The sequence below is a fragment of the Camelina sativa genome, chromosome 12, assembly GCF_000633955.1.
Source record: "Camelina sativa cultivar DH55 chromosome 12, Cs, whole genome shotgun sequence".
Lineage (NCBI taxonomy): Eukaryota > Viridiplantae > Streptophyta > Magnoliopsida > Brassicales > Brassicaceae > Camelina > Camelina sativa.
In genome coordinates, this window is record NC_025696.1 from 17,321,571 (window position 1) to 17,342,085 (window position 20,515).

A 20,515-nucleotide genomic window follows, 5' to 3' on the forward strand; every position below is an offset into this window, starting at 1 on the left:
TTTAATATCTGTGATCTCTTAATAACAGGTCCGTCCAGCACTTCCAGCTCTTGAACGCCTGATTCATTCGACTGATGAGGAAGTGTTAACGGATGCGTGCTGGGCTCTCTCTTACCTTTCCGATGGCACAAATGACAAGATCCAATCCGTCATTGAAGCAGGTGTTGTTCCTCGACTCGTCGAGCTTCTCCAGTGAGTTTCAAGTCCCAAGAGTTCATTGTTTGTTTGTTTGTATAATGAATGTTATGTGTTAACTGTTAATGAATATTATCAAATTTTATTTTGTTGTAGGCACCCATCACCATCTGTGCTTATTCCTGCGCTTCGTACTATTGGTAACATTGTCACTGGAGATGATCTGCAAACACAGGTATGTTTGTTCTTCTACAGTGTTGTTCATTCCTATTATCCAGGATACATAGTCCAATGTTGATGGGAATAATGAAACACCAATGGCTTAGAAAGCTGAATCTGAACTTGTTGATATGACATTTGGTTGTCATAAGTTATTAAGTAGCTTTTGATTGCCCTGCGAATTTTAGGTGATATCTGGAATGGGATTTGTCGTTTATTCGTAGATTTTGTTTTCCATAGTTACCCTAGTTATTTCTATGATGCCTAATGTCCCTTGTGGATAGTCATAGACTAATATAAGGCAATTCTCCTCTAGATGTAAAATGCTATCAAAAAATCTCAAACGTTTACTATTTCTCACTTATATCTCTTTCTTCTTTGGTTGGTTTTGAGCTGATGAATTTTTTTTTTTTGCAGTGTGTAATTAGTCATGGTGCACTCCTTAGCCTTTTGAGCCTTCTGACTCACAATCATAAGAAGAGCATAAAGAAGGAAGCTTGCTGGACAATCTCAAATATCACTGCTGGAAACAGGGACCAAATTCAGGTGAACATTTTCTGAAATTGTTGTTTTTGTTCAGCTTGTCAGTTTCTAATACTGTCGAGCGATCCCATGTTTCAGAAGCCTTTTGTTGTTTGAAAAAAGTTGTTGTGTGTGTTTTATGCTCGATAAATATTCTTTTGGTAATGCAGGCTGTATGTGAAGCTGGTTTGATTTGCCCTCTTGTCAATCTGCTTCAAAATGCGGAGTTTGATATAAAGAAAGAAGCTGCATGGGCAGTATCAAATGCCACTTCGGGTGGTTCTCCTGACCAAATCAAGTAAGATTATCCGATATTAGGCCCATCTTTTCTTGATCTCACCACCTTTGAAATCTTTGCTTGCTCTCTTTCGAATGGTCAGTTATATTCTTTCCTTTTGTGTTTTAAGGTACATGGTGGAACAGGGAGTTGTGAAACCACTGTGTGATCTTTTGGTGTGCCCTGATCCAAGGATCATCACTGTATGTCTGGAAGGATTGGAGAACATACTGAAAGTCGGGGAAGCTGAAAAGGTCACAGGAAATACCGGGGATGTAAACTTTTATGCACAGTTGATCGATGATGCTGAGGGATTAGAAAAGATTGAGAATCTGCAGAGTCATGACAACAGCGAAATCTATGAAAAGGCAGTGAAGATTCTTGAAACATACTGGTTGGAAGAGGAGGATGAAACTTTACCACCAGGTGATGCCGCTGCACAAGGCTTCCAGTTTGGAGGTACTGATGCAGCCATACCACCAGGTGGATTCAACTTCAAGTGAAGGTAAAAAAAGAAAACTCATAACTTGGGAACTATTTAGTCCTGTCCAGATGTCTGAGCATTTGAAGCCTAGACTAGGAAGCCAGAGTAAAGTAAATCTGTGGCTTTGTGTCTTGCTTGTGTAAAATCTGTGAGTCTGGTTTTGTTTCAACAGGAGCTGAGCATGATGAGTCTGAAGAGTCGAAGCAGCTTATTAAAGAGTCTGGGGGGCACTGGTTGAAAAGGGTCTGATTAGAGAGTCTGGTCTTCTGTGTAAAAGTCAGATGGGGGTGCCTTAAGTCTGGCCTGGTCTGGTCTGGTCTGGTCAGATTCCGTGTCAGTGGTTGGTGGGTTTGAGTCATGAAATAAGCTTTGTTGTGGGGGGGAGTTGGGTAGGAGTCATCAAAGGGTAATTTATTTTTATATAAGGGGAAATTTGGGAGAAGGGTTTATATAAGTTTTTTAAAAAGTGTGATGAGAAGAAATGTGTGTCCTCTCTGGGTTTTGTTACATTTTGTACTACACAACACTGCAAAGTCAAACATAAAAAAGTTGGTCAAACTTCATTTGGTCTTGTGGGTGACATAAAAGCCCAATTGGTTTGTCTCTTTTATTTGTTTTTTTTAATCTGTTTTAGTGCGGTCCAGGTCATTTTGGGCTATGGTCTGCATTTGCACGCGTATCCATATTAAAAACATATGTCCATAAATCGATGCTATTAATGGTTATCGTCAATTTCAAGTAGGGTTTTCAATTATAAAAAGACATCTTAATGTTTTAGTGCGTAGGTAACCTTGAACCAAAAAATATCTCGATACACAAAATCGATTACACAAATTTGAAGAGATGGATTTCCCCGCAGAAAAAAAAAGGTTTAAAGAGTGTTGATTTAAAAACATAACAACAATTTTTGAATTTTTTTTTAAAACATTCTCATAATTCTGGATAAATTGTGAAAAGTTCACACAAAAATATCTAAAAGACAGAGAGTAAAAAAAAGTGCATGCATGCTCTAAGCCCAATTTAAGAAACACAACGTGGCATACAATCGAACTACTAAAACAGAAACAAGCAATTCAAGTAACAATTTGTGCGCCAGCTTTTGAAAAAAATTCAAATTTTGGTACCAAGAAGATAGATATTAAAAATCCCTCCTTGGATTGTTGTTATTACTTCATTTCATTTGGTAAGTAACAAAGCTGTAAAAAAGAGTTTCCCTCTTCTTTTTTTTCAGTTTGTGGTTGTTTTATGTTTTTTTGGCGGGTGGTCAGAGAGTAATAAAAAGGCCCGCTCGAGGGTAAAAGAGTAAATAAGAAATAGAAATCTAGGGTTTATTAGTCCCCGCCTCCTCCTTTATTATAAAAAGCCTCTCCGTTTGTTTTATCCGTTACTCCTCTGCGGCGTCTCTCTCTCTCTTCCTTATCATCATCTTCACTCTCTCTCTCTCTCTCTGTCTCTCTACGCTTCACAGAGCCATCCGAGGTCTCTGATCGCTCTCTCATTCTCTCATTTCCTCTGTTTCTTAAGCTTAAGCTTAAGCTTGAAGAGAGGGTTTCTATCATTCTCAACCTTTGCTTCTCGTGGATCAATGTGAGTTTACTTGATCATTTTGATCCTTATTTTTACTTACTTGTAGTTGTTGATCACGTTTACTAAACTAGTGAGTTTTGTGTTGTAGATGTCAATGACGGAAGAAACAAAGACGAAGCTCGAATCGGCGGGAGATTCGTCCGATGTAGACAACGGGAACTGTAGTAGCAGTGGAAGCGGAGGTGATACGAAGAAGACTTGCGTTGATTGTGGAACTAGCAGGACTCCTCTTTGGCGTGGTGGCCCTGCTGGACCTAAAGTAAGTATTGATCATGATCTCTCTGTTTTTGAAACCCTAAAAATCAAATCTTTGAGGTCTCATTTGTTAGATCTAGTCTAATAGGTACCTTAAAAGTACACTCAAATGTTGGTTAATCTTTTGTTCTTAGCTCTTTTTGCTAGTGGGTTTTTGCGCATTGATGTGATCATGTAGTAGGTAGCATTATTTAGGTAGGTAAGGATTGTGTTAGTCTAAAGATCATAGAAGAAGAACATAGCTAGATGATCCGTATTTTTTTTTTTTTTTGATTCTGTGTTTGATATATTATGACCTGTTTGATCAGAGGTTAATTGTAAACAATTAGTATTAGGTTAAGTTTTTGTTCAACACTGCTTATGATGATGCCGCCGTCATATGCTCTTTAACTTTAGATCTGCTTGTTCTCTCTGGTCTGATCATGGTTTTTACTTTGTTTGCAGTCATTGTGCAATGCGTGTGGGATCAAGAGCAGGAAGAAGAGACAAGCAGCTCTTGGAATTAGACAAGAGGATAACAGGATCAAGAACAAAACTAGTAACAATCTCAACCTTGAGAATCGAAATGTCAAGATCGGCAAAGGTGAACCAGGAAACGTCAAGGCTAGGATCATCAAAACAGATGCTGAGAATTACAGTAGCAGTAACAACACCAACAACAACAACAGCAACAGCAGCAAGAAGAATGTGAAAAGGGTTAGTAGATTTTTGGATTTCGGGTTTAAAGTTCCGGCGATGAAGAGATCGGCGGTGGAGAAGAAGAGGCTATGGAGGAAACTTGGTGAAGAGGAACGAGCCGCAGTACTTCTCATGGCTCTTTCTTGTGGTTAAGATTAGTTTCTTAACTCCTTTTTTTTTGGTCTGAATGGTTTGAGGGAGAAGAGATTTAGGGGAAAATAAGTTATTAGTAGGGAAATGATGAAGAGAAGAGGTTTTATTAATCCTAATTATATCACATAGTATATGTAATTCAGTCGATATTGTTTTTAGGTAAGCTAATGTTATAATATGCATCTTACTAATTTAATTATTCGTTTAAACTCTTTGTCTAGTTGATTACTACTAGTTACTACCGTTAATTTCTACAAAAGCTGTTGAATTGAGATATGTAATCTCTATATCTCTCGCGCATAATCTTTTCAATTTTCTACTTTAAAAAGTACCTTAATGTTCTTTTTAGTTCTAAAAATGTGAAATTAAGGATATTTTTGTCACTAATTATCATGATTTTTCTTCTTTGTCAACAAGTTATACTTATATTAGAATGATGTGAATATAAACATTTTGTTAATAACCTTTACCCCAAAATAAATTACAGCTGTTGTTCACGCGATCTAGAAGCGCGTGATCTCAGAACCAAAGACAGCTATAAACAGCTCATGATGTCTTTTGGGCTTTTCGTTGAATGAAATGAATATAAAAAAATCAGATTTTGATTAGAACCTAAAATAAAATAAAGAGTCGGTGATTGAGACAATTGCGCCTCTCTTCTCATTTTCTTGCGATTCTTTTTTCGATTTCTATGTCCCACTATTTTCTTTTTCTACAATACAATATATAAAAAAAGTTATATAAAACATTTTTCTGGCTCCCAAAAACTCTAAAATCGAATTTTATACAACTTTCATGTTTCTCATAGTCAATAGCATTTCTAGATTAAAATTTTGCGGCTACGGAAAAATTTATGATAATGAAGAGGCGTTAAACCACTATCAAGTAGTATACTATCAACTAGAGGATTCTGTGTACACTTGCATGCAAATAGACCACCAATGTGAACATGTTGAAAGACAATAATGATTGTAAGACTAGAATCCGCGAATCCATGTGTATGATGTGTTCACAAGATATGTTACTAAAGAGTTTTGAGAATTTTTGATAGATTAAAGTTTTGTAACAAAAGATTACAAGGTTTCTTTGGGAGTTTAGTGAATCTACACAAAAGACATTGATCCTAATTAATGTTAACCAAGCTAAGAGATTCTCCAAGTAAAGTTAAAAGGAGTTTCAAATTAAAATAAGACAAACTTAAAAAGGAGTTTCTGATTTAACGAAATATGTACATGTGTGTTTTACAAACACTAAAATTTAAGTTTTCTATAGGTTTGTTACCTACCTCGCTTAAAACAATGATTAAGAAAAGAAATAAACTTAAATGAGAAATTAACCAATAGAAGACTTGATTGATATGATCTTTATTGCTTGATTTTTGGTAAAGTAAGGGAAATGTGAAGTTCTTTATATATTTGGACAGCTTGAGCATGTAATGATTTATCTTCAGGAGTCTCTTGTACATGTAGAAGGTCCTTCAAGTCGTCTCCAATAAATTTTGAAAATAGTTAGTTGTTGGCGTTTTAGTGCGATTAGATTCATATTAACGAAAGTTTAGTATTCGATGAGTTCGCTTAATTTTATGTAGTTCAATATTGGATGAGTTCGCTTAATTAGATTTGAGTCGTGTCCAAATTGTGTGAAAGAAACCTAACTCAACAGTAGCCATTGGTGATACAATCAACTAAACCTAACTCAAATCTCTGGTCTGACTCCAAAAGAGTGATAGCAACCAAGATAGGACAATTTAAACCCAAAAAAGAAAACCAAGATAGGACAAAAAGCATTATGTTTATATTTCCGTTTCTGATCATTTATTTAGTAACACATTTATTATCTTTGTTTCAATCGCTCTAATCCACCAAATTTCGTTGTCGGAATATGTTACACTGGTTTTTAGAACAAAACATAATTAATGTTGTCGTAAAACTGAAACATCAACTTAACAACATCGGATGCTCGACGTCGACGAGCGTGTAGGCCCAAAAGCACACCTATAGCAGTTTTGGGCTTTTCCCTATATCAAAAAAGAAAGTAGGACCAAAATATAGCCTCGACTGGGTTTATTCACACTACTCATTTACTCACTACCTCTGTGTGTGTGTGGCTCATGATCCTCTTCCTCTACATCATATCTTCAAAGTTTCGTCTTTATTATAGTCATGAAGTAATATGTAACCTTGTATTAGGGTTGTAAATTGGTCTGTCCATAACCAAATGGGCATGTCTATTTGGGCACATACAATTTATGGTCATTTATGTGTCAAGACCCAAATACACCCGCACCCAAATATGTCCAAACCAAATAGGACCATGACCAATTGGTCTGTCCATTGGTTGCAGATTGAAGCAAAATTCATAATCTCATAAACTCATAATTATAAAGCTAAAGGTTTATAAACTCATAATTATAAAGCTAAAGATTTATAAATTCATAATACACTCATAATACACTCATAATACACTTATAATACTCATAAATACACGAAGAAAGAGAGAAGCGGCGAAAAAAAAAAAAAAAAATCCCCCAAATAGTAAAAACCCTAATTTTTTAGGATTATTGGACAGCCCACATCCAAACTAGTTTAGACAATATATAAATGGACTAAATTGGTTTTAGGCCCATTTGACCGTTTTAAATTTGGTAATAACCAAAACCAGTCCAAATTAATTTGGACCGGACAGCCCATGGTTTTAGAGACCAATTGACATCTCTACCTTGTATGATATAGTTAATGTTATACGACAGCTATTTTATATCTATACTAATATATAAGAAAATGATGCTTTTTATTTTGTCCTTTTAAACCAAACTATTGCGTCAGCTAGTTTGTTGAGATTGGAATATTTTAAGTTCAGAAAATAAATTGAAACCCAATTATTCAAAATATTTATTATCATTATTATTGTAACGAAAGAGTTACATTCACTAAACACAAAATTTGTTAAAAGATAGAAGTAGTAGTAGTACATTTATATATGATTTCTACTTGTACAAAGCAAAACAAAAAAAAGTAGTAAAAATATAGAAGAAACAATAATGTAATCGTTTCAATATTGTAGTGTGAAGATCTCTCTCATGCATAGCCTTCAATCTCTACCTTCTTCTTCTTCTTCTCTGCAAGGATCTGAGGAAAATCTTGTGATACTAATATAAGCTACTTCGACTTCCTCTACATATCATCTTCTTCTTATTAATCGGGGGTATTGCTATATTATTGTAACAAAAAACAAGTGAAGATTAAGACAAAAGTAAATCCGTAAGTGAATCTGTTTCTTGCATCGGATCCGGACATAACAGATTGCGGCGGAGGGTTGTAGTAGTAAAACGGAAAGTACGGAACGATAGGGTTTGGAGGAGGAGTGAAAGGGTAGTTTCCTCCGCTTTTAGGGGGTGGATAGACGTAGCCACCGCCGGAGGAAGATGGTGGTGGACGGTAAGAGCCTGATTGAGAAGGAGGTGGGTAGTAGTAGTATGGACCGCCACCACCACCACTACTACCGCTGGAGCTAGGAGGTGGAGGACAGACTGTGGTGGTGGGAGATGGAGGCGGCGGAGATGGGTTTGAAGGCGGTGGAGGAGAAGGGGTTGGTTGACAAGGGTTGTCACAAGAAGTGCACATTGTACAGTCTGCGATCTGAGATGGTGACGTCAGTGTAGTAGTGATGAATGTGAAGAAGAGAAAAAGAAAAAGATGGAATGTTCTGAAAGTTTTCATTGTCGGATGAATCTGGAGTTTGTGTCTGGTGAGAGAATCTGAGTGAATTTGAGGAAGAAGGAAGAAGAAAGAAGAAAGAAGGGAAGAGGACAAAGAAAGAAGTATGAAGCTAAGCACAAGTGTTTTTGTTTGGTGACTCTTTTTAGAGTGAATCAGTGGAACGTGTTAGATTGTGTCCCAACACTATCTTTTATTTCTCACCATTTGTAACCAAAAAAACTTTATAAATATATACGTCATTTACAAATTTTCAAATTAAACTATATGTAAATATATATATACATATAAATATATATATATGTATACACAAAATCACATGCATAGTTTTTATAACGTGTGAACTCCATTAATTTATCGCTTAAAAGTCACGGAAAGATCCAAACTATAGAGAAAAATTAAGGTTAATATATATTTGGTATTTAGAAGTACATAATAAAAAGTAAAAACAGTAGTCAATGTAAACCAATACCACTTTTACTGAAGTTTGAAAATCTGAAAGCTTCGATATATATAATCTATAATACTATGTGATTTGACGGAAGCCACATATATACTATTACATTGTGACATCAAAATAATTGATCTCGATTTCACTTACACAATGTTGGAATACTATTTTCTAGTATTAAAGAAAATCTTGTTTATAAAACTACAAAAGCCTAGTTGCGTAATTACGTACTGCATGTGTATACAAATATTTGGATGGTTCGTATCGTCGTAACATTGTACGTATGATATTTCGATCGTATTTTTTTTTTGTTTTTGCACGGTACGTGGGTGGGTTTTATTGAACTATGTAGTCATTTTCCAAATGATGAAACGGGGTGAGTGCAGAGCACGTGGACAAATGATGACGGTTAGATGAAAGAAGGCTCATAGGATCCGATGAGAACGCGAGGGCACGTGCATGTCGGCTCGTTTATCAGTAGTAACTCTTTAAGTTTAAGTGTGCCTTTTTCATATTTGTTCGGATCTCTCTATCCTTTTTAAATGTTTCTTGTAAAGAAACGAGATTAAAGAAACGAGATCACGATTTATGTTTACTCCTTCGGACTTCATTTTGTGAGTTAATGATTCGTCAGATTTGAAGCTTGTAAACGAGACTAATAAATTATCAACGAGACACTCACTACTTGCATCTTTTGAAATAGGAATTTCCTAACTTTTTCAAATAAAGGCAGAGGGAAAAAAAAAAAAGGGTATGTAAAGCAATTAAAGGCACATGAGATGAGCAATAATTAATAAGCATCTCGGGTACTGTGTGTGATACTACTAGTCTACTACTACCCGGAACCTTCCCCCAAGCCCCACCCTTCCACTTGCTTTAAGCGTATTTACTGCTTACTCAGTTACACACACACACATAAATCTTGAAGTAAATAGAGAACTACTGTATGTATGCAAACACATTGAACACATTTCAGATTAACAGAAGTGAAAGTGAAGAGTAATTGTACTCGTTTGCATAAGATAAGATAGTATTTGTTTAAAATAACGTTTGTGTATATATTATATATCATTTATCTAAACAAACGAAGATAATTATCATTATTATTATTTTGAAAGTGGAGAACAACGACGACCTACTTATTTGTGAGATTCAATGAAACGTAGCATAAGGAATAAATAAATAAGTTTATCAAATTAAGGACAAGTTGAATGGAATCAGAGAGAGATACGACGTCGGATTCGGAGGTAACCAAACTTGCCAGCTCCAGGTGATGAACCTTCGAATATCAGTGGCAAATACCCTGTCGCAGCTTTGTATCTCTGCTGAATCTGAACATTTACAACCAACACCATTAGGCCTTTTATATGTATATAACTAAGTTCCTTACTAATCACTTGGTGGAATCTAGAGGTGGTGTATATATATAGTATACATACCTCGAGAATTTGTTGGCTGCTGCGCAATGAGTTACGGCCTATGACGCAGACAGTTCCACCTGAGCCTCCGCCCGTGATTTTGGCTCCATACAAAGTTCCATCCTCGGATTTAGACTTGTTATGCTGCATCCCTTGTACTAACTGCACCAGCCGGTTGGTTCCATCCGATCCTAGCCCGCAAGCGCTGTAGCTATAGTGACACTGAACCAAAAAAACGTATAGTAAAAGAGCATTAACAAGTCTTTGTCTGAAATTCATTTCACATTCAGACTAAACAAAATTTGGTAGTTTGAAGTAATAATACCTGATAAAGAAGTCCCCCAAGAGCAGTAAGTTGCTCCTCTGATGTTGCAGAAGTCAATAGAGCTTTAAAAGTCTACAACAAGAAGCATTTCACATTCGTATGGATTATGTAGGCTAAAGCATAGATATTATTAACCAACCAGAAAAGGATTCAAAAACACAAGATGAGAAGATTTTTTATGTAGGCTGTTATATATCAAAAGAAACGGACCTTGACCCGGAAGTTTTCGTATATAGGGTGTCTGGCTGGAGCTCTAACACTGTAAGACCGCTTTCCATCAATCACTGTGACTGGATCATCGTGATCCAAGTATTCCTCAATGAATGTCTGACCCAGCATGGTATCTGGAACCTTATCTGCATAACGGGCTTCATATCTGCAACAGTAACCAGAGCGACGAGGATTAGCCTGATATAATGCTGGTGTGTGAATTACAAAATGCTTTTACTGAGAACATGGATGGTTTCAACCACTTCTATTCTAACCTGTGAGGCGACAAGTTGCACAAGTAGTCTAATGAAGCTTCCATCTCAAGTAAGTCAATCCCTTCATCCTCTAGTTCATCCGAGTTGCCTCCATTAGCACTTGACACTGATTGTGACAGAATAGAAGATGCCATTGACTTTATCATCTTTCTCCCCATGTAGGCACCAACTCTGACTGACCCATAGTCTGCACCTCCAACGCTGCAAGATGAAGCCAATTAATGAGATGCATTGAGTGATAAAACATGAAAGCGTAACGGAATCCAAAATCTATTTGAGTAAAAAAGGACAAAGTAAGATGTTTATCTAGTGAAGTAAAAAGGTATTAAGTGAGTACAGCATTATAGGCATAACAATGGAGAGAAAAACAGAAACGACAGTAAACATTACCTGTGTCGAATTCCGGAATCAATTCCCCAAAATCTGACATGGTTGGGAATCTCAACAAGCCCAACTACTTCTGCAGGCTACATGATTGTTTTTTGAAAAGGAGTAGATCAGATCATTTTATCTCCAAAAAGAAAAAGGAGATGTCATATGTGCTACAAAAAAAAAAATCATGATATTTTTTACTTCTAGCTTAGGCGTTACTAAGACCTACTTGGCAGATCATGGCCAACAGTTTGTTGGCTTCCCCACAGGATGAAGTCATCTGATCCATAACACCACATGGAGCTCCAACAATGTGATTCTCCACCTAGCAGGCAACAGAAGAAATTTAGAAAACCAAAACATTGCACAACGTTAGGAAAGGAGCTAATGCTTAACATGAAACCTTTTGGCAGAGTATAGCAAGATCTCGCGGATCGATACTCAGTCCTGCATATTTATATCAAACAATAAAATTTCCGAGTTTTTCCACCAATGGTCGTAATCATAAAATTCTCATTTATGACGACACATTAAAGTGAATTACCATGGGCAGCAGCTATTGCCGACATGCTTGCCACCTCCACAGCAGCAGATGAAGAGACACCTTTACCTTCAGGCACAGCAGAAGAAACCTAAGAAAACAAATAATCAGTAAACTCTTGACATGCATCTTCAATTGCATTTATTCCTTTACTGTTTTGATAATGCCACTCCTAGAACATGTTAAACTTAAGTATGTACATCAGAACAAATAATAGGGCAAACAAATTTTACCAACAAAACTAAAAATCACAAAGAAACAAAACTGTATCAGGAGGGAATCTGCAGCAAGGGATGATAAATTTTAACAAAAGAATGGAAAAATCCGCACCAGGAAGCTGAGGCTATCCTCAAAACGCACACCAAGTTCTATCATCAATACCAAGATTGTCCCAGCAACATATGCTGCCCACCTGGAAGTTTATACAACCTTGTTAATAAAGAAATATCAAAGTAGTTCAAGCAAAAGAGGAAAGACTCACTTTTGTGCTGGATCCTGAGCAAAGAACTTCCTTGCTTTTTCATAAGAAATTGGTTCATCTCCATCCATAAAGTCAGACAAATCCATATCAAAAGTAGGAGCACGATTGCTGATCTCTGATCCATATGAGACCTACAACACAAAGGTTCAAGGCAATCTCAGCAGGACCACAAGGAAAAATCTTAAGCTAGGACAATCCAGTTCACTATTTAAGCAAGCCCATAATGTGGATACAGGGACTTCCTTTAAAATACTCATACTTACAATTTGCAGAACTGGTGTTGGTACTTGTCCCTTAGCTTGCTGTCGGGCTTGCGCATGTTTCCACAGTCTATGTTTTCCAGGATGGTTTCTTTGAACAGCTACATGGCAAGCTTCCCTTATTGGCATCTGAAGTTGTGAGAATATGGATAAGATAACTGTTGTAGTCAATCAGTAGATATCAAACGATAAAAAGGATTAGACACAAGTGACCCGCAAAACCAATAGTACAGAATTTTGACCTGCAGGACAAGGCTTCCTGAATAGTCAGCAATTCCACCCATCACATCTAATCTTCCAGGTGCTCTGGCAACAAATATTTCTTCCTGCAAAAGCACTAAGATTTCTCAACATATAACAACTAAAATCAGAGTTATAAGAGGCTAACTTAGCCTGATAGCAAGATTGTTCCTTACGAAAGACGCTTGCACCAATTAAAAGAAATGATGCCACCATCTAACTGTGACTTACAAAAACACTTGCAATAAAACCATCCTTTTGGAGGCATTGCAAGTTTATTTTTGCAAGGCATTTAGGCATGAACCAAGGCCATTAACATTCTTCTATTTCTTTTTAGTAGAATGCTTATAGGGGCTACAAGAAAAATATATTACCTCCCAATTGAAGAGCCCACCAGCAGCTTTTCGTTCACGCATGGTTTTCTTCTCCGTACTCTTTGCAGAATCATGAAAATCATCTAGCATGGCTAAACTCTTAAGAAATGCCCATGTATCTGAAAGACCTTGAACATCACCTTGAAGGATATCAAAATCATCGGTGCACCTGCAAGATAAGTGAAGGGATAAGGAAGAAACACAAAATTAGAAAATACCTAGAGTGACAAAAACAATACTTACGACTCCACCAATGAGTTGTTCTCGTTCGCTTGAACAGTAGGTGATGATCCAGCAGATTGACCTAGTTCATTTTCAGCCCTTGAATACCACTCGGGAATAGCTATGTCCCTTCCAGGGACCCTCTGTAGCTGATACCCTAGGATTATGGCATCACGTAATCTTCTTGCACCACTTAACTGTAACATACAGAAAACTCCAACATATTTATTGAAAGAAGATTTCTGATAAAATATGGAATGATCACACACACACAAGGTACTTTTGATGGCACAATATTTCGGAAATCTTATAAAATATCGATTGTTCATGTTATACAATATGAGATTTACCTTATCGGATGCACAATGTCTTCCAATGGCTGTCTCCTGTAAAATGTGAGCTGCAATCTATAATTGCACCAGTATGCAAAAAAAGAAGTTAGTTAACACATTTTCAGGCAAGGGATTAACACAATTTCAAGAATCTTACATATTAAGAGATAAATGAAAACAAGATGGAGCATCTACCTCACCACCATTGATGCCACCTTCGTAGCAAGGTTTCAAGCTAACTGCACGTTCAAGATATGGCTTCCATTGGCCCATTAATAGGTCTCTCCTGATCATCTCAACACCACACTGATAAAACTGCAGAAGAAGTTTGACCAGAGAGTCTGAACTCTTTAAACTGAGGTAATTAAGGAGGAAAAAAATCAACATTAAATAAGGATTTGGTTGAACCTCGAGCATATTTCTGAGAAAAGGTTCTTCATTGAAGTAATCTCTGCGTACAAAGACAAACGGCACCTTGTACGATAAGGCTTCACTGACAGTGCCATAACCAATTTTCCCTGAAACCATGGACAAAAGTATTATTGAAACGCCACTAGCCATTTGATTTCATTGACTACTACTTAAGCAGGTAACATACTAACCAAGCATACAGTCAGATGCAGCTATAATATCAGGCGTATAAGCATCCTTAGCAAGCTTTACAAAATTTGGTGGAAGCTCCAGGGTCTCAGATGCGCCACAAACCTGAACAAAGTATTGACAAGTTTAATCAACAGCATAGAATCCTCAACTTGAGAGTAACTATACATAAAACGGACGCAGGGTAAATGTTATGAGATACCAGACACAGCCAGCCAGTCGGTAGTGATGTTTCCTTCAAGTTCCACCCTGAGGGCTGCACATTTGAAAAAGACAACATAGCTGCAAATGAGAATTTGGTCTTTTGAGTAGGCCAAAATAAGGAATACGCAGACATGACCAATGAGCTTTCTATAAGATCCGAGCATTAGTTTGGAGAAATTCAAAAAAATTCATGAAACTTTCAAATGGAAGAACAGTCAGCCATACCTGTCCGCCAAAATTGAGTATGACAACATTCACATCTTCAGCAATGCCGAGTTCTTTCCTCACCTGATCAAAAGGTACATTAGATGTTATTTGGATAATTTGTGCCACTGAAATACAAGGTCAATGAAATGTTGCTGACAGACCTCCTTGCGAGTTTTGTGAAGTCTCCTCACAACTAACGGTACATCTATGACATCACGAAACGCAGGCACTACAAGATAACAGGAAATAAAGTTAAGGCAGATGAGCAGAATACACTAGAAGAAATGAAACATACTAAAACTAGCAAAACTGAAATTAAAAACGCTACATACTTGGACAATATCCTGGGAGGCGAATAAGGAACTCGCAATGAGAATAATCTTCAGCTATCTATGTCAGGGAAGAAAAGTATTAACAACAACTTCGTAAATTCAGTAATAACTACAACTTACGTGCCAATAATTAGAGTACTTATCACCTCTTACAAGCCAATAAAAAATGTACAACTTGTAGAGAGAATTATACCTGCCAAACGATGGAGCGATGGTGATATCCAGCAGCCATCACGTACTCAGCATAGATAAAATCCCAGCTAAAAGTAACATAAACATAAAGTAATAAAATTTAAATAAACTGAACATTTTTTACTATAACTATGGGCCTTTAAAAATGGGGGAGGTGAAAACTTATAACAAAAACTGGAGATTTTGAATGGTAGAGACAGAGTTACAGGCCGTGAACAAGGACTGAAACAAGTAGAAGAACTCAGGCAAAACAAGACACACAAAAATGGATACTAGAGCACAAAAATGTCACCTGAAATTGGTAACACAGACAGATCGTATCCCAGCATCAGCCGCTGCACGGCATGCGACAGGGACAACATCAGACACCTGTTTTTTTAACAAAAGTTTTTATCTTTGTATGAAAATGATGGGAGTAAGAAAGCAAAAGTCTCTGATAAAAGTGCAGAGATTCTTCTATGAACCAAAAAAAAAGTACCACAAAATCAGCTTTGATAGAATGAAGCCACTCCACTTCTGTTTTCAAAATTTCAGCTCGAGGAACAACAGCTGTTTCGACATACTAATTAAACACACACACCCAGCATCCAAAATGTTAAAATACATTCAAAAGGGAAGACCAACATGGTCATTGAATCATATGATGAAATTATCAATTAAGACCTTTTCTAACGAGGCAAGACGATCAACGGTCAATGCATCAGCTTGGACAGCACCACAATCCAAAAGAACCTTAAAGACAACACACAACAATTCCATATATATCTTTGATCCGAGTAAACCAATTGACAAAAGCAAGTAAAAATCATGGCCACCTTTCGAATTTTGAGTCTCGGGGACTGGATTTCGGATGTGAAGACGAAATCAGGCGCTCCGGTGACGACATGAACATCATGCCCCGCCGCGATCAAGTGACGGGCGACCTGTAAACGAAATGCCACCAAAATTAACCCACAAGCGAACGATCGAACGATGGAAAAGAAAACAGAACACATGAACCAGAGATGCAGAGAGACAGAGAGTGGGAAGGGAGAAGAAGAGAACCTCGACGACGCGAGTAGCGTGACCGAAGCCATGACCAGTGACGTAGTAAGCGAAGACTAAGTGCTTGCTAGAAGCAGAGACACCTTCGTTCTCATCAATCCTCATTCTTCTTCTTCTTCTTCTTCGGGTAAATCTCTGAGAGGACACGATCCGATTACTGGACTGATGCGATGCGAATTGCAAGGGAAGAAGAAGAAGAGAGTCTAAATAAATCAATCTCCCAGTTTTGTAATTTTGTTCATAAAATCTCAAAATTAAACACGAAATTAATTTACAGATTTTGTCCTCCTTAAAATCGTTATAAATAAATAAAAATTTTAGTTTGATAGGAAGAAGGAAGGGTGGTTACGTAATCCTCTCTCGCAATTCGAGAGAAAAAGATAAAACGGATTTCGTGTCTAAAATATTTTATTTATGGATAAAAATAGATATAAATTCCAAACACTATATATCAACTAAAAATTGCAAAGTAGGATTTGAAAAAGTATGGTGTGTTTTCTCTCTTATCTAAACTCTGTAGGAGAACAAGAAGAAAGGAAAAAAACACAAATAGAGGAGTTTTTTGCCGATATGGACGTATAACTACAATTGATCTTATCCTCAAATAAAATAGATATCAACATGATCGATCTCATCCTGGTTACTCTACTTATATAAGTTAGTAGTTCTCAACATAGTTTGTTATTGTTTTACATCGTTGTAATATAATAATTTCGGTTCTAAATATAGTAAAAAAAAGATCTGCATTATTATGACTTTGTAGCCGAAGTTTTATTATAGCAAAAGGTTAGAATTTACTACCAACTTGTAGGAGTAGCGGTTGCTAGCAGATAAGGTCCATCGTCATTACCTTTTTACCTTTCTGACGCTGCATATGATATCTGTGACTAACCATGCCAAATAACAAAAAAAACAGATCACTTAATTAGCTTGTACCAATCAATCAACATATATAGTCTCATTTATCTTATCCATTATTTATTTCTTTATTTAAAGTTTATTAACGAAATAATGCACAGTCCTGTGTTGAACGAATCATTTGTGTGCAGGCAGCAGCCAGCAAGAGAGTTTCCGGGAAATATATCAAGCAAGACAGTACAATACTAGGAAGTACTTGTTTGGTCGGAGGATTATAACTTAAACACTGAAATATTTTGGAGATCATTTAATTATTGGTATTTCATGATTTAATTTGGCTGTGAAGATATGTCTCTTTTGCCTCTTTGGTCTTCTTAGTTGTTTGTCCGAAAAAAGAGGTCTTCTTAGTTAAGCTTAAGACGAGCAAACCCTTAACGGATGTCTCTATTAGTTTACTTGTTAGTTGGTTACTAACTCAAAAGTGATGTAGCCAGAAGTTTACGTATTATTTCGGTTTTGGGCTTTTTCGTTTATATTGGGCCTTCGTATTTGTTTTAAAGTTGTTTTTACACAAAATGTGATGATGACTCGTTGACTCCTTTGGCTGCAACCCCTCAAAAATATCACAATCAAACAAGTTTTGTTTACGATCAAATCTCAATTTTACCTGTAGAAACTAGGTTTCCACAATAAATTTGTTTAAAGGAGGAAACAAATTCAATAAAGTAATCTCTCTAGATAATAGATCTAAGCTCCGAAATTAGAAGAAAGGGAATAGATCTCGAAGAAACTAGGGTTTTAATTGCTAAGAATAAGAAGAGAACTCAATGATTGTATTCAATTGTGGATGCCTTACAATGGAGAAGTCTCCCCTCATTTATACATGTACATAGATTGCATAATATATTAACTTTCCTTATCAGACAAAGTAGAATATGGAAAACTGCCTTATTACTCGAGTCGGCCGCCGTGCCGAAGTAGAGGTCGGTTTCTTCCTCTCCAAGACTTCACTTCGTCCGAATTGACTTCAAATGACCTAATCGGGTCCTTAACCGGATTCCCGGCTAAATAGTCAAATAATATTTCTGGTTTAGTTTGGTATATCGGGGGTGCTGAATCCCGCACCAACATTACCTAACAAATACAATCGGTATGCATTATTTTAGATATAATTTTTCTCAAACTAGATACTGTTAATTACTTTTAGCTATTCGTTTTTTACAAAAATACTTCTTTTTTTTGAACATTTTCATTTTTGCCATTTTTTTAATGCCATTGCAAATGATGATTTTAAGAGAATGCTTGAAGCTGCTGGACAATTTGGACCTGGTGTCACTCCGCCTAGTCAATATCAATTGAGAGAGCCTTTGTTAAAAGAAGAGGTTGGTAGAGTGAGTGGTATAATGAAAGCACAAGAAGATGAGTGGAAGCAGAGTGGATGCTCTGTCATGACAGATTCTTGGTCAGATAGGAAAAGAAGAAGCATCATGAATTTGTGTATAAACTCCAAAGAAGGTACAATGTTTCTCTCCTCTAAAGATTGTTCTGAAGATGCCCACACTACAAAAAAAACCTACATTAATAGCACATGAAGATAGCTCGATTTACTCAATTGCTATTGAAGATAAGTTTGTAATTTTAGACGTGATATGATAGCATTTAATAAATGCTAAGCCAAAAAATTTCTAAGCGGGAATCTAAAATCCCATAGTCCGCCAACACTTAGCCAAATAATTCAGAAAAACGCCTTTTCCTCTTTCTCTAGTCTCTACATCTATCTCTCAATACTTTTTTCACGCTCTCTCCTTCAACCCTAATCCCCTTTCTCTATCTCCAAAACTTAAACCCATAGGCAATAAAAAAAAAAAAATCAGATCTGATCTTCCTATTGTCTACGTCGATGACCAGCCCAGAATCAAACCCAGATCTTCTTCAACCTCTTCTCATCGTCTTCTATTTCTTTTCTCCTCCTTCTCGGCTCATAACCTTCGACCACATCACCATTAAACACTATAATTATTTTTCCTTCACCTGTACTCAGAAATTTCTCCGATTTGGTATTATTTGAACTCAAATCTCCTTCATCCTGAGTTGAGTCTGAGTTTACTCGCCGTCCGAGCTATTGCAAAGAGGACTCAGGTTACTTATATGCAATTTCGAACCAGAATCGATTTCAATTACAAATTAATATTGTGTTTGTTATTTTAAATCTTCAGATCTGATTTTGTATCCCACGATATAGCGATTATGAAGCCAGAGAGAGAGACGAAGAGAGGAGTCTGGGTTCGATAAAATTGGCGGAGGGAGAAAGAAAGAGTCTTGGTTCTTACTCTTATCTTAGTTAACATCTTATTGTTGACATATTTATTTTATGTCAACTAGAACATGATCTGACTTGTTACAACATATATAAGTGTTATCCATTGGATTGAATTCTGCAATATTTAGGTTTGCAAAGATAAATTTCTTAGGAAGTTTGAATTTGTTCTCACGGATTAGGATTTAGGACAAGTTTTTGGTTTCTAAACAACATTGTGTATTGTTCTTTCTTGTTGTGGTGTGTAAGGAGCAAAGGATAGTGAAAGCAGAAGAGTGGGATTCGTTAATGGAGATCCTTCTTAAGCCATTGTCTGCTGCTTTCAGAGTTATTTCCAATTGCTTATGTATGCTTTGTTTATCTACATCCTTGAACCGTTTAACAGTTTCATTCATGGTTTAAGTTTTTGACTTTTTAATTTGGTTGGATCTCTGTTTATTATGTGATTCTTTAGTGGTTAATTTGCGATGATCTTCGACTCAAGTTGGAGAATGATTTCATGAAATCTCTTCAGGATGAGGTAAATAATACATTGACTCTTGCTTTTGTTTTTGTATCATTTTGTACAATTCTCAAATGTTGAATTCTTTGCCTTCTACCTAGGCTATAGAGAGTGGTGAACTGGAGGCTATCAAGCCTTTGCCTTGGTACCCTAATAATCTTGCTTGTCATTCTAACTTTTTATGTATTATTTCAGCTGCTTGAAATAATTCATGAATCATCAGAATCAGGATCTCTACCTAATGGAATGGTTTGTTAAACTCTATCATCTTCCATTCATTTTGGTTGATAGATAATTTGTTTGTTTCTAATTGCTTTGGTTGATTCAGGTGGTGGTGAATGAACTGCAACAACAACGATACTTTGTCCAAAGAAGCATCTGAGGTTAATCATCATCTGAGTTACATGTATATGTTCTAGAACTTAGAAGTTTGTCTCTATTTTTTGGTGATGTTAGTTTATTTTAATTAAGATTTTTATGTAAGACTTTATGTTATGTAAGACTTCATTTTGTTAATGTAATAATAATTTTATGTATGTTGGTGATTTTATGAAATAAAAATATTATATATATATATATATCTAATTAAATAAATTCTGCAAAATAGGATTCAAATATACAAATTATAAAATTTATATACCAAAAAAATAACACTAATTTTGTGTTACCATAAAATGTATTATAGCAGTAATCGAATGCTATAATATGAAAATGCTATCGTATGTAGGTATT

The 20,515-nt window shown here is 36.3% G+C and overlaps 4 protein-coding genes and 1 long non-coding RNA gene across 7 annotated transcripts in view; 3 read left to right on the forward strand and 2 right to left on the reverse strand.

Moving 5' to 3' along the window:
• The window catches only part of LOC104732019 (importin subunit alpha-2), a 4,766-nt gene extending 2,404 nt beyond the window's left edge, over nt 1-2,362 (forward strand). The window contains exons 8-11 of the mRNA XM_010451544.2: nt 772-900; nt 1,047-1,174; nt 1,284-1,658; nt 1,810-2,362. Of these exons, the coding sequence (XP_010449846.1) occupies nt 772-900; nt 1,047-1,174; nt 1,284-1,656 (630 nt within the window). The 3' untranslated portion in view covers nt 1,657-1,658; nt 1,810-2,362. The remainder of the gene's footprint in view (nt 1-771; nt 901-1,046; nt 1,175-1,283; nt 1,659-1,809) is intronic.
• On the forward strand, nt 3,008-4,569 carry LOC104732020 (GATA transcription factor 17-like). Its single transcript, XM_010451545.1, has 3 exons — nt 3,008-3,224; nt 3,313-3,483; nt 3,924-4,569. The coding sequence occupies exons 2-3, from the start codon at nt 3,313-3,315 to the stop codon at nt 4,308-4,310; spliced, it is 558 nt and encodes a 185-aa protein (XP_010449847.1). The 5' UTR covers nt 3,008-3,224; the 3' UTR covers nt 4,311-4,569.
• On the reverse strand, nt 7,189-8,250 carry LOC104732021 (proline-rich antigen homolog). The gene has a single exon (XM_010451546.2). It carries the CDS (start codon nt 8,027-8,029, stop codon nt 7,526-7,528), a length of 504 nt encoding a protein of 167 aa, XP_010449848.1. The 5' UTR covers nt 8,030-8,250; the 3' UTR covers nt 7,189-7,525.
• On the reverse strand, nt 9,556-16,524 carry LOC104732022 (L-arabinokinase). The gene is made up of 29 exons (XM_010451547.2): nt 16,107-16,524; nt 15,878-15,985; nt 15,726-15,794; nt 15,541-15,624; nt 15,355-15,431; nt 15,064-15,130; nt 14,871-14,928; nt 14,700-14,767; nt 14,557-14,619; nt 14,330-14,383; nt 14,130-14,232; nt 13,936-14,045; nt 13,723-13,842; nt 13,546-13,602; nt 13,217-13,392; nt 12,974-13,142; nt 12,602-12,685; nt 12,363-12,488; nt 12,100-12,230; nt 11,949-12,030; nt 11,622-11,709; nt 11,481-11,524; nt 11,307-11,402; nt 11,096-11,172; nt 10,706-10,906; nt 10,431-10,596; nt 10,221-10,292; nt 9,917-10,117; nt 9,556-9,808 (listed from the first exon to the last, which is right to left on the reverse strand). The coding sequence occupies exons 1-29, from the start codon at nt 16,209-16,211 to the stop codon at nt 9,695-9,697; spliced, it is 2,970 nt and encodes a 989-aa protein (XP_010449849.1). The 5' UTR covers nt 16,212-16,524; the 3' UTR covers nt 9,556-9,694.
• Nucleotides 18,661-20,306, forward strand: LOC104732023. 3 transcript variants are annotated; one of them, XR_758712.2, is made up of 6 exons: nt 18,661-19,103; nt 19,181-19,286; nt 19,531-19,627; nt 19,736-19,801; nt 19,979-20,032; nt 20,112-20,306. It is a non-coding gene; the product is annotated as an uncharacterized LOC104732023 (long non-coding RNA). The 3 variants fall into 3 exon arrangements; XR_002034533.1 differs by having other exon boundaries at nt 19,181-19,627; XR_002034534.1 differs by having other exon boundaries at nt 19,207-19,627.

Bases quoted from the DNA above. Each gene is read 5' to 3' on its own strand.
- LOC104732022 (XM_010451547.2), bottom strand. From the start codon at position 16,211: ATGAGGATTGATGAGAACGAAGGTGTCTCTGCTTCTAGCAAGCACTTA. The intron at 11,173-11,306 runs GTAGGTCTTAGT...ACAATCATGTAG, and splicing joins TGTTGGCCATGATCTGCCAA to CCTGCAGAAGTAGTTGGGCT. The intron at 10,597-10,705 runs GTTAGAATAGAA...TTACTGTTGCAG, and splicing joins TGCAACTTGTCGCCTCACAG to ATATGAAGCCCGTTATGCAG.
- LOC104732020 (XM_010451545.1), top strand. From the start codon at position 3,313: ATGTCAATGACGGAAGAAACAAAGACGAAGCTCGAATCGGCGGGAGAT. The intron at 3,484-3,923 runs GTAAGTATTGAT...CTTTGTTTGCAG, and splicing joins GTGGCCCTGCTGGACCTAAA to TCATTGTGCAATGCGTGTGG.
- LOC104732021 (XM_010451546.2), bottom strand. From the start codon at position 8,029: ATGAAAACTTTCAGAACATTCCATCTTTTTCTTTTTCTCTTCTTCACA.